General features: G+C 34.2%; 1 protein-coding gene across 6 annotated transcripts in view; it reads right to left on the bottom strand.

The window, feature by feature from the left end:
• TSC22D2 (TSC22 domain family member 2) overlaps positions 1 to 13,319 on the bottom strand; it is a 48,696-nt gene that overhangs the window by 2,520 nt on the left and 32,857 nt on the right. For 3 of the 6 annotated variants that reach the window (XR_003131609.3, XR_007405113.1, XR_007405114.1), the window contains 2 exons: positions 1,380 to 1,529; positions 168 to 223 (listed from right to left, as the gene is read on the bottom strand). Coding sequence is in view for 2 of the 6 variants with exons in the window: in XM_025436209.3 (XP_025291994.1) it covers positions 169 to 223 (55 nt within the window). In the remaining 4 variants the exon portion in view is untranslated. Of the gene's footprint in view, positions 1 to 167; positions 224 to 1,379; positions 1,530 to 13,319 lie in introns of those variants that run through there. The other 3 variants (XM_025436209.3, XM_025436210.3, XR_003131608.3) reach the window with 1 other exon arrangement.

Genomic DNA, 13,319 nt, shown 5'->3' with positions numbered 1-13,319 from the left:
AAAGTCCTCAATGTTCTAGCATGTTCAACTAAATGTGATTATCAAAAAATATACTTTGGTTACCTTGGTTTAAAGAAATTTGGTGTTTTGTTTCTTAGAATTGATAAAAACCAACTGCTTCTTACAACCAACAACTTATGAAAGAGAGAACTATAAACTTTTACTTACCATTGCTTGTTCTATTTTGTTGTCAATGGCTACAACACCACCTCCCCCAGATGCACTGGAAAAAATTAGAATATTTCATTAAATTATTCTAAAAAATGTAACCTGCTTTCCAACTCTTAAAATAATTAAAAACATGTTTTACATAAAGCCAAAAATAGTAACTTAAAATAGCTTATTAAGTCTGTTCTCATAATCTCAGTACCCAAAGCTCTCATTTTGAAAGTAAAAGATCTCAGTAAATAGAGGACTTTTAAAAATGCTTCATAGTTCCAACATTTCTAAATTCCCATGACATATATATGCTACTTTAAAAGCCAACTCCCAGTTCTATTCAGTTCTTAACTCCATGAACTTTTAAAAAGATACATTTTGAATGTATCTCTCCACACTCTCTACATCTCTTAAACTTCATTTACAAATTATATATTCTAATTGACTTTCATGTGGAAATTCTAGTGGTCACTTATTGCATTAAAATTCAGATGAAGACTTTCCTTCTATAGATATTACTTCTCGTTTAAAAATTTCTAGAACCAGCTTATAAAGGGCCTTTGGGCAAATGATACTTGCAGGTGGGTTAATAGGATCCCAACATTCTGGCAAATCTACATACTTTCATTGTAGCCTTACTAGCCGGCAAAAATCACCTACAATGAATGGTATGTGGTTTAGCCCAGTTTTTCCTGGAAATATTTGGAAGTAGTCTAGCAGTAAGTATATCCCAAGTTCAACTATCACCTTAGCAGTTGTATGATAACACAGAAGGTTCAATAATTGTCCTCTTAAATAGTAAGAATAGTACATATTTATATCCTTTTCTTGGCATTTTTGTAAATTTTGAAGAACAGTTACTAAATTTTCTTGTAAAGACAAAAAATACTTTATCAATACGAAAAAGGTCTTTAAACAATTTTGATACAAAATTTTGCAAAATACTCTTCATAAAGTATATTCTATCTAAGAAAATTTAGATGCTAATATATTTGAAGACTATTCTATTTTAGATGATATGGGCTCTCAGACTGATATCAGATTGAGGCACAGGAATTATTTCATTTTATGTAGTGATGCCTTTGATATTGTAATCCAAGTAGATTTAGTTATATTCCTGGTTCTGCTACTCACTCCCTGTGTGACCATCAGCAAATCAAGTATTTAACTTCCCTGGACATATTTTTTCATGTGTAAAATGAAGAGTTCTTTGTCAGTACCTCAGTGGACTTCCTATTTCTAGATCCTTGAATCAATACACGGAAGACACTAAGCTTGTTTATCTGAGCATTAATCATATTAATTACAGCATACGCCTTCATTTCTTGCTTCTATTTCTAAGATGAAAACGGGTTTTGCATACCTAATAACTAGAAAGGATATATAGATTGTTAACAAATACTTATATACATTAGGCTTTAAATGCTTGTAGAAAGCAGTGCAAAACAAAGTATGGCTACATGTAACTATAAGCTATAGAACAATTATATAAACCATAAGGCTTTGGTATAAAGTTCAGTTCAGATACCACGTGGATATGTTCACCAAATATTGGCTACAATTTGCAGAAAAAACAGTACTAGGCATTTAGGTCAGAGTTTGTCTGACCATCCTAGATTATACTCTACATTTTTTATTTCTATGTCAAGGAAAAAGTAAATTAGTTTTAGTTGTTTCTTGATGTAAATACATTCTTTTAACACATCTGTTTTAAACAGAACACCTTAAATACTAACAAGCAACCAAAATGAAACGGAAAATTAAGTCCCTAACCCTTAAAAAGGATTTATTGCTTTTTTTTTTGATGATTAGAGTAATATTAGTAAGTTTCCAAACCATTCCCTTAGGCTAAAGAACAATAATTAGCATCTTATTCTTGCTGATATATTAAACTCTAATTCTACTAACTCAGACCTCCTTCACAGCAATGAAGGGCTATGTTTGCAAAGTATAAATGGATCATACTGAAGATGTGTCCCTTAAAAAGTAGTAACAACTCTATTTTGTTAGGCACTGTACTTAATTAAATCAGTCAGATACAATTACTATTACTACAGTGATCTCTGGCTATTTGAAGGCTATTTTTTAAAGAATTCTATATAACCTATGGCAGTGGTTCTCAAATTTTAGCATGCACCAGTCATCTAGAGGTAATTCTAAAACAGATTGCTGGATTTCACCTTGTTTCTGATTTAGAAGATCTTGGGTGGGGCCCAGGAATTTGCATTTCTACACCTTTCCAGGTGATGCTGATTGTGCTACCTGACAGACCATACTTTGAGAACCAATGGCTTACAAAGATGAAAGTTAGAAGAATAAAAAAAAAAAAAAAAAAAAAACTAATTCTATTTTAAAACCTTCTTAACCTGGAATATAAAACTTCTTACCCCTTCATGACTTTGACCCCTGTCTTCTAGGGTCTCCTTTCTTCTCACACTTCATCTGGCCTATTGTGTTATGTCTTACGTAACTCTTTATAACCTGTGAAACATAGGTTCTCTTAAGTTTCCATGGCTTTGCAGAACTGCTCCCTCTGCTGCAAATGCTCATGGTTTCCAATTCATCATCTGGCTGTCTTGTACTTGTTCCTTAAGATGCTTCAGTGCCAGGTGTTCTGTAATGCCTTCTGGCTTCCTAAGGTAGAACCAGTTAGTCCATCTTTTCTGTGGTTCCCTAATCTTCACAAACTTTTTATACTGCATAACCAGGAAAGCAGAATAACAAATTCCAGCTCCTTTATACAGTCAGTGTGTGAATTCTGGAAAAAATTATTTGACGTTTCTAGATCCCAGGTTTTTAATCTAAAATGAGGATTATATACCTCAATACATAAAAATAAAACTCCTGTAAGGATAAAGGAGCTTAAATAATACTACCACTGTTAACTCTATCAGACGGAGTTCCTTGAGAGAGGTTCCTTATCTTCACCTCTGTGAAGAAGTGAACACAGTGCTTGGCACTGTAAAAGTTCAAATGCATACTGAAAGAGTCTGAAAGAGTCAAAGAGTCAATATGACAGCAATTAGATTTGAAACAATTACTGGTTTATATTAGAAAGCCATTAAAATATTTTTTTTTATTTTTTAATTTATTTATTCATGAGAGAGAGAGAGAGAGGCAGAGACACAGGCATACAGAGAAGCAGACTCCATGCAGGGAGTCTGATGTGGGACTCGATCCTGGGTCTCCAGGATCGGGCCCTGGGCTGAAGCAGGCGCTAAATCGCTGAGCCACCCAGGCTGCCCGCCATTAAAATATTTTGAGTTTGAATAAATTCATAGTTCTTAAAGTATGGTCACTGGACCAACAGTTATCAGTTATCACCTGGGAACTTAGGAATGTAAACATCTGGGTCCACCCCAGACCTACTGCATTACACATTCTTGAGGTAGGACCCAGGAAATGTAGCTTAATAACTTCCAGATAACTGATAGAAACTAAAGGTTGAGAAGCCAATTTATAATAAAGATATCAATATGGTTGTCTTAAATAAGCAAATAAGAGTATTATATTTCAAGAACATACCTGAACATAGTTTAAGAATATTATTTCAATGAGGGTAGTAACAAGTTGGTTTCTATTGTGTTCAAAGCCAACATAGTGGTTTGGGCTTCACTCACTCTTAAAAATGAGATCAACTGAAGTGGAATAAAAAATTTTCCTTTATTTGCTTTCTTGACCTAATGTTTAAGTAATATGCCTTGTTTTCTCTTTTACTATTGCATTCACCACACTATAACTTGATGGTTAACTAGTTTGTGAACTTAAGTTCCTAAGACTTTGAACTATTCTGGTAACCTGTAAGTGCTATATAAAAACAAAGGATAATTTTTAAAAGGAAATATTTGGTTTGATATGGGTCACTCTTTTAGAATAAAAACATACAATGATCATTATTTACTAGATGAATTAAAAATTGTGGGTATGGAGGAAATGGACAGATATATACAACTGTGGGGAGAAAAGACACTAAGCATGGCTATATTACCTTTTATATGATGAATTTTTTTTAAAGATTTTATTTTTTTAAAGTAATCTCTATACCCAACGTAGGGCTTGAACTCACAACCCTGAGCTCAAGAGTCACACACACCATTGACTGAGCCAGCCAGGTGTCCCTGAATTTAGTGTTTAAATAAATTAAAATCACATTCACAGGAAAAATAAAACTCAATGAATCAAAGGTATAGCATGATAGCTTGGCCTTCAATGCTATTCATTTTAAAATTCATCCCAACTGGCTCTCCATACCTAGCTTTTTTTCCCAGATCTCCTTCCTCTTACCACAATAGATCACTCGCAACCTGAGGCTGGATATGAACTTGTGGCTTCAAAAATTCCCTACATTTTCATCTTTCTTAAAGGGTTAACCATTTCATTCATGCTCTCACTCAGGAAGATGATTGTACAAATCATCTCCAGTCTCTATTCAAAAATTAAAATCCATGAAGGTGAAGGGGTTAGGTTAACCTGATCTCACTACTAAAAAAAACTCTTTATGAGAAATCAACTTTTTTCTTTATCTTCATTAATGTAGGCAGAGACATCAATGGCTATTTGTTTAAAATAAAAATAGAGCAAATTTCTTCTCTTACATTTTGATTACTTTTTCTTTCTGTTCTCCCCTCAACACAAATGCTAATTAACAAAGCAACAAGGTAGAGGAAAACACTTGAATGACTGACCACTTTTGCAGGCACATATTACTTTAGTGAATCCTTACTACAGGGTTGAGAAACAATCTCATCTTACAGTTGAGGAAACTGAGGCCAAGTAACTTACTCAAAGACATAATGCTAGAGAAAGAATTGAAACCTAGACTTAATGTTAAAACACATGCTTTTTCTACCTCAACAGTAAGACTGTTTGAGAGGAATAAGCAACTGTCTATAACAACCTAAGAGAAATGCAGACTTATGCGTATCATGGAGAGTGCTTTACTATGTACCAAATGTCATTTGTGAAACTATAGCATGGATTCAAGGATTAAATTATGTGCATAATATGCCATTTATCTTAGCTAGCACATTCCTAGAAGAGGCTGAACTCTGAGAACAAGGGAGGTAACTTCTTAGAAAAGGCGCTGTGATCTTCAGACAGTCAGCATAGTTTACCTATTTGCTAAGAACTAAAATGTTCTTTTGGTTTGTTAGAAAGCTGAAGATATCTTAAAATTATATGTATCTATATGCAGAATATTATTTAAAAAATTACCCTCTTCTGCTTAACTTTGTGTTTGAGTCACAATCACAATTAAAACTCCACTACAGGAATTCCACAAATTATAAAATCAAATCTTTTATAACAAGAACTTCTTTGCTTGAGCTGGCAAGTCTGATATGCTTATGTTCAAGACCCCTTATCCAAACAAGGTAAAAATGATTCTTCATAAACTCACAAGTAGAAGCTACAATCTTTCCAAAAAAAAAAAAAAAAAAGTGATCATTGTTCTTTAAGGCCAGTCTTCAGGAATCATGTATTGTTTCTAGTAAATAATCTAGAATCTTCATCCTCCTACCCCCTTCCAAAAAAACTGTAAAATAATATAATTACTACTACACTGGATTAATTCTAACCTGGTAACATTTGGCCAAAATCTTTTCTTTTCTTTCCTTCTTTTTTAAAGATTTACGTATTCATTTTGGGGGGGGGGGGGTTGGAGATGACGACGATAAGGGCAGGGAAAGAGGGAGAGACAGACTCTCAAATAGACTCTGTGCTCAGCACACAGCTTGACACTGGTCTTGATCCCACAACCCTGAGATCATGACCTGAGCCAAAATCAAAAGTTGGACACTCAATGGACTGAGCGATCCAGGTGCCCCTACAACTGGCCTTTTTTCTAAGAAATATATATTTTTGTTTTTTAGAAAGAAACTATTAAGTCATTGATGCAAAAAAATAAACCTAATGAATGTACAGTTCAGCAAGCCTATGAAAGATAAACAGAAAAAAATACATCACTCTTTCTCTAAGAAGAATTTTAAAATATTTACAGTTTAACACTTAAGAGCAAATAACAGTTCTGCTAAAAAAAAAAGCCAAAATAGATATAATTCAGGCAAACTTATTCTATGGCCAAATGCAAACTTCTATAGTTAGCAATAAAACTATCAAAGTTAAAAGTAACTTAACCTAAAAACTAAAAATTTTATTATTCTAATTACTGATCATAAGATCTCTATGTAAAAACAAACTCTGTTTAATTTCATGATTAATTTACAAAAAGCCCCATGAAGATTTTTTATTAACACAAAATAAGTGATTTTTGTGAATGATAAAAACTATTATTCATGCTAAGCAAGTAGGTAAAATGGCGACTCACAAAACTGAGTATTATTATTTTCTCAAGTAACCAGTGTTACAGTGGTGCAAAAAAAAAAGAAAAAAAAAAAAGCTTTTAACCAAGGAACAATGAAAAATGTTAAAAATATACATAAAGATTGAGATTTGTTTTTAACATCTACAGAAACCAATTATGTCCTTAGCATCGTTTACATTCATGTAATTAGTTTAAGGTCAAAATCCTGGCCAGAAATGAGTATTTAAAGAGTAAAAAAGCATACATAATGTGGATTACACCAATGTCAATTTCCTGGCTTTGGACCTTATGATATAAGCATGTAAGATGTTATCATTGCAGGAGGGGGGCAGGAGACAGGACACACAGGACTGGATGAAGGAGTACGTGAGACCTCACTATACTTTTTTCTTTTTGTTGCAACTTCTTATGAATCAATAATTATTTCAAAATAAAAGTTAAAAAAGATACATACACATGGTAAAAAGTACATCCAAAGAGTATACATAAAAAGGTGTACAGGTGTACAAGGAGAGTCCCTCTCCTACCTCAGACCCCTTTTGTCCAGAGTCAACCATATCATCTGTACCAATGGCCTTTTAAAAAGTCCTTTTAAGAAGAATTTCTGTAAAATACTTCGGAGAAGCCTAACTAGATGCCTCAAAATATAGAAAAATAAAAAACTCCTTTAATAATTTCACTAAAATATAAAGTACTTCTAGAAATCTATTAAATCTATTAAGACTAGACTCCCAATTTGAAAAATGGGTAGATTTCACATAGAAAATTCACAAGACATGAAAAAAAACTCAAGATCTCACTCATAATAAAAATACAGATTATAATGTAATACTATTTCCCTAAACAGACTGGCAAGCGTATTAAAATTTAATACACTGTTAGCGAGGCTGTGGGAAATGGGCCTTCTTATAGAATGGTTATTTAAATTGTATACTGGTATAATCCTTATACAAAGCAATTTGGTTATATCAGTTTTTTTTTTTTTAAGATTTTATTTATTTATTTATTCACGAGAGACACACAGAGACAGGCAGAGACACAGGCAGAGGGAGAAGCAGGCTCTGTGCAGGGAGCCTGACGCGGAACTTGATCCCAGGTCTCCAGGATCACGCCCGGGACTAAAGGCGGCACTAAACCGCTGAGCCACCTGAGCTGCCCGGTTATATCAGTTTTACATGCGCACACACACACACACACACACACACACATGCTCACTCACTCTTATTTACTCTGAGTCAGCAATCCTACATGTGGGAATTTATCCTATATTTTTACATACAAGGGAAATAATATATTTACAAGGCTACTCATTATAGCACTGTTTATTGTTTTATTTTTTTTTAAAGATTTTATTTATTTATTCATAGAGACACAGAGAGAGAGAAAGGCAGAGATACAGGCAGAGGGAGAAGCAGGCTCCACGCAGAGAGCCCGATGTGGGACCCGATCCAGGGTCTCCACGATCACGCCCTGGGCTACAGGCGGCGCTAAACCGCTGTGCCACCGGGGCTGCCCTATAGGCACTGTTTAAAACAAAGTTTAATAATCAACAGGGAACTGATCAACTAAATCATGGTATAGCCATCTATGCAATTGAATACTACCTATTTATAAAAAAAGACCCCACACAAAGATGTTTTTCTGTGTACTGAGATCAGAACAATGTATCTTAGAGACCTTTAAAAGTAAAAGGTGCAGATGTATGTATATTATCACTTGTGTGAGGGGGACACAGATATAATAGATACAGCATTTGCTTGCATATGGATAAAGAAACCTGAAGAATACACACACACACAAACTAAGAAAGTGGTTATCTGTCTGGGAAGGCAGGCAGATGGGGGACAGAGATAGAAGAATACTTTCATTGCACTTTGGAGAATACTGAAGTTAAAAAACAAAAGAACTACCACATTCCAAAAAAGAAAATGACTCACGAAAGTTATTAAGTTATTTCCTGTACAGTGTGAACTCAGGGGATGAACAAATGAAAGACAGGAGACAGAAAAGAGAGAGAGGAGCGAAGAGGAGGCAACAACTCCATGGTCCTTAGGAACTACTTCATTCTAGAAGATAGGTACTTTGTTTAACATTCAAAATAACAATATAAAGGATACTTGTGATTTGTAAAATTTATTTCTTTGGCTTACGGTGAATTATAATCACTTAAAAATATGATAGAAAACAATGTTTATAACTTCTAATATAGTTACTTCTGTTCAAAATGATTCTGGAAAGAAAAAAAACAAGTGTGATTAACATTTGATATAATAGGCTATATAACTTTATACAATAAAAATGTTACATTAAAAATGTTTTCCAGAGAAGGTATAGATAAGATTAATATTAGCTTTACCTTCTTTTTCTAGATCTCTTTACATTTCCAAGTGAGGATATCCTGGGGGAGGTATCTCTAGTATTAGGCAAGTAAAATTCTGATAGTTTTTTTCCTATAGAGTCACTGAGGAAACAATTTAAAAAACCAGCCAAACTAAAATTCTATTAAAACACTCAAGATGGCAGATGTAAAAATTTAGTCTTGAAAAGCTAGAGAATAATACAAAAGTGAAATATGTACAACAATTTTACCATTACAATCCAAATATTCCATATAAACTAAGAAAGTTTAATATTCTATTATTTGAAGTTAAATACTTGTATGTAAAAAATGATATCCACTTAAAGCAGATGAGCTTATGCACTAGTTATTTTTTATTAGACTAACATTAGGTAAGGTTTGACAGGATGAAAAAGTTATTTTTTTCTTTTGAGTCAGGACTGAAATAAAAAAGGGTGTGAGAAAGGGGTAGGAGGAGAGTGGCATTTTCCCTAAAGTTGGTGTGCTTACATTTAGAGCAGGCTCTCCTAAAAGAAACTGCATTGTACTATTTACACAGCAGCTAGGTAATTTGATGACAGCATAATTGATTACTGAGAAGTGAAGAATATGTATCAAGGAGCTTTGGCCCAAATTAAAAAGTTGACACTATGGTCCTGGTTACTTTACTCCCTGGAGATTGGGAAAAGAGTATATGATTGACAATTATCTAGAGTGAGATGTATACTAGCACCTAAGACTAAAAAAGGGGAGAAAGATTAGAAAGGATTTCAAATGTTGAGATTAGAAAGGATTTCAAATGTTGCCAACTGATGTCTAGCTCAGAGTACCTTATGAAAATAATGTGATTATACTGAAAGGGAATAAAGTGGATATAATTCCATATATTCATTCTAGATATTCTAGAACCATTCTTTTAGTCTGCTAGAAACTAATGGTTAACCAACTTCTAAAAACATCAGAATTAACAATTAAAATATACCTTAACCTAGCAAAAGATCTATACTTTTCAGTACTGACTTGACGGACCATCTTTCATAGAAAGATGGAAAATTGAAATAGAAAAGAGAAAAACTCAATAAAAATTCTTAATATGAAATGAGGACATTAAAAACACAGAAGAGTTCAAATTACTTCAGCTGTGTTAAGAAAAAGTCTTCCAAGGAAGGGGCTATGTTTAACATTTTGTAGAAAAGATCAATTCTCTTTTAAAAGGTTAACAATAGCATTCCTTCCTTTTGACTATGAAGAAATAACAGCACTTTCATCACTAAGGAAATTTTCATGGTGTTAAGTGTATGAAAATGAACAAAATTGGAGAAAGAACAAGATAGAAAAGAGTGTCAAGGGAAATGAAACACAAACAAGCAGCCTTGAATTAACTTCACCCAGAAGTGGGCCCATTATAAAAACAACCTTTTTATATAGATAAATCCACCTAACATTTCTAAAAGTAATTCAGGATTCTTTAGCAATGACATAAAAATGGGTCAAAGGAAAAAATCAGAACTAGCTTACTAATTTATTTCTAACGCCAGCATTTATATTACTTCCTCCCATTCCAAATGCTTGCTCAACTTTTAAACCGGATATCCTACACTCCTTGAGACTGTGTAGTTTATTCTCACTCTATGCTCATATGGTTTCTTATTCTCTAAATACTTCTGTGGATATTCTACCTTTCTTTCATAGCTTTCAGCTCAAATATTTTTTCTGTAAAGGTTAGTTTTCCTATCCTTCCAGAAGCACTAGAGGAAGTCATGGCCCACACTACCCTTACAGCTCTAACCACTTATCTATCATAGGCTGTGTTGTAATAGCTGCATCTATCTCCTAGATAATTGTATAGTTGGACTTTTGAGTCATATATATATATATATCACTTACTACTTTGCCTCTGGGACCTCAATTCTCCAGCTACATTAGGTAGTTGTACTAGATCACCTCCAAAGCCATTTCCCATACCTAATGGCAAAAGTGACTTTTCCCAAAGCAGTCCTCAGTATCTAATGGATATGGATAATGCCATCATTTCAACTACACTCAAAAGTAATTAGGGAAATAGTTCTTAATCTCATTCATTTTCAGTCTGAAACTAAACTTGCCATATCGTCTTGCTGCCTAGTATCTAATTCATATATCTAGGTAATCCAAATTCCTTTAGAGGCAATAGGGCATACATGCTAAACAAATTTTGCCTCTAATTTCCTATGTAGCCAAATCTCAGTAACATTTATCTTTCAGACTTTTTTCTTTCTGACGTTTTTATAAAAAATGAGAAATTCTCATCTGTCTCCTCTGCACAATGTCCAATGCTCAATGAACACTGGTTGGAAGAATAGAAGTCAGACAATGTCCATCAGTGGAAAGATCACTAGATATGGAATTAGCACATATATGTTGCAGCTTGGCCTCACCTTAGATTTGCTGTGTCCTGAAGCAAGCTACTCTCACTGGGCTTTTTTCTTTCATCATTTAGTTTCAAAGGTTTTTATGGAACTTAATATAACCCTCAAATGTGGGCTTCTCTTGGGCATGTCTGTGTGGTGGGAATGGAGGTTGATGAGAAGGAAAGAAAACTCTTTAAAAAAAATATTACCTAAGCAAGCAAGGGGGGAGGACACTGCAAAATGCTTGGTCACAGGCATTAAGCAAGGAAAAATGAAATCGTTTTTATAGTCAAAGCACAGAGAATCTATGAGAAATCAGAGGGATGGTAAAGGAAAAGGGACTCACCTATAACAAAGAAAATACCAAGGATGGCTGGAATTTTTTTTAGCTTGGAGCAATTAGGTGTGGGCAGACAGGTTTTGTGTCACAGGAAGGTGGCTAGATTTTAGGGGATAAGGAGTGAGTGGAAGAGGAACCACGAATAAAGACGAGAAAATGAGAAATTTAAGTTTCACTTGGGACTGTTGAATTTTAAGACATCTAGGATATAGATTCTAGCAGAGAAATATATAGAAAGAAGGTTGCTGAAAATAGGTATCTAGAACTCTAGAGTAATCTCTGGCCTAGAAGTCTAGATTTGAGAGCCGTAGAAATGTGGTGGGTAAAGCCAAACTGTGAGAGATGAGCTTGCTTAAATAGAGAGAAAAGTAGGGCCAAAACAATGGAAAACTCTAACACGTGAAGAGTTAATGAAAAGATGGGCTCAGGACAAAGTGCCCTTCTTGAGAAAGCTAAGTATTTCATTGAATGGCCTCACATTTATCTCTTCTACATTCAGCACTCTGTATACCATTTTTTTTCAACTCAACAGTTCTTGAAAAAACCCTTTCAACTCTATTTCCACAATGAGCCTAACCAAATGAGCGATGAGATGATCCCCTTGAATACCACATGCCAAATACTAGCAAAGAGCACAGAGATAATTTTGTTCATCTAAAACTTATCTTTTCACTTATACCCAATTCTTAAAGGTACAGAAATGTCATTCATAATAGCTCCATAGAAAAAGCAAACGTAATTGTATGGACAACCTATCTGACAAAGTAAAATTATATCAGGCTAGTCCTTAGGATTATCTGACCAAACCCTAGCTTTTGTTTTTAGGTGATTAACCAGTCTTTGTTACCTTATGTCTCTTCCCAATCTGTCCCCAAAGTCCAGGGATAGTAATAAATAAAAAAGGTTATCAAGGAACTGTTTCAAAGCAGGGATAAACCCAGAAAAATAAAAGTATCATAAGGTTTTTAGAGAGATAGTTGCTTCATTCTGGTTTAGCCTAAAGGAACAGTCACCATCCCTTAATAAAATGAAGAGACTATCATCAGGGAAAACTCTGATTTATTTTACTTTTAATTAATCAATACATGTTTTACAATTGAGGTATTTTAAAAATTTGGATTGGCTTGGTTTTGAGCAAAAATTTAAACTGCTTGTCTAAAACAAATATACAGTATTGTGAATATATACCTAGAAAAGTTAAAATTGTCTAGGTTATCAGCTTACTACCAATTGGCTTAATTCCCTTTTGCTCTCTACTTCATTCTGGGGCAAGACATCTTACCTCTTAGCAGTTACTTAGGTAAAAGACTAAATTCCCAAAGAATAATAAAGTGGTTTTAAGAGCACAAGCTTCAGGGGTGCCTGTGTGGCTCAGTCGGATAAGTGTCCGACAGTTTATTTCAGCTCAGGTCATGATCTCAGGGTTGTGAGATTGAGCCTGGAGCCCACACTGGGCATGGAATGTGCTTAAGATTCTCTCTCCCCTTGTTCCTGCCACACTGTCACTCACACACTCTTAAAATAAAGGGGTGAGCTACAGGCTTCAGAATTAGACAAGCTATCTATCTATCCATTTGTCTATCAATTAGCTTGTTTTAAATCCCAACTCCACTACTTACTAGTGGGATGATCACAGCAAGCTAAATACTCAAACCAGTTTCCTCATTTATAAAGTGGGATCATAGTTTTACCTACCCTAAAGGATTGCTGTGACAATTATGAGATTTTTTTTATAATAGTAAACACTGAGACAATTAGTTTCTTCTATTG

This window comes from Canis lupus, chromosome 23, assembly GCF_003254725.2.
Source record: "Canis lupus dingo isolate Sandy chromosome 23, ASM325472v2, whole genome shotgun sequence".
Lineage (NCBI taxonomy): Eukaryota > Metazoa > Chordata > Mammalia > Carnivora > Canidae > Canis > Canis lupus.
The sequence above is the reverse complement of the archived record's forward strand: the minus strand, read 5'-3'. Positions and strand labels throughout refer to the sequence as shown.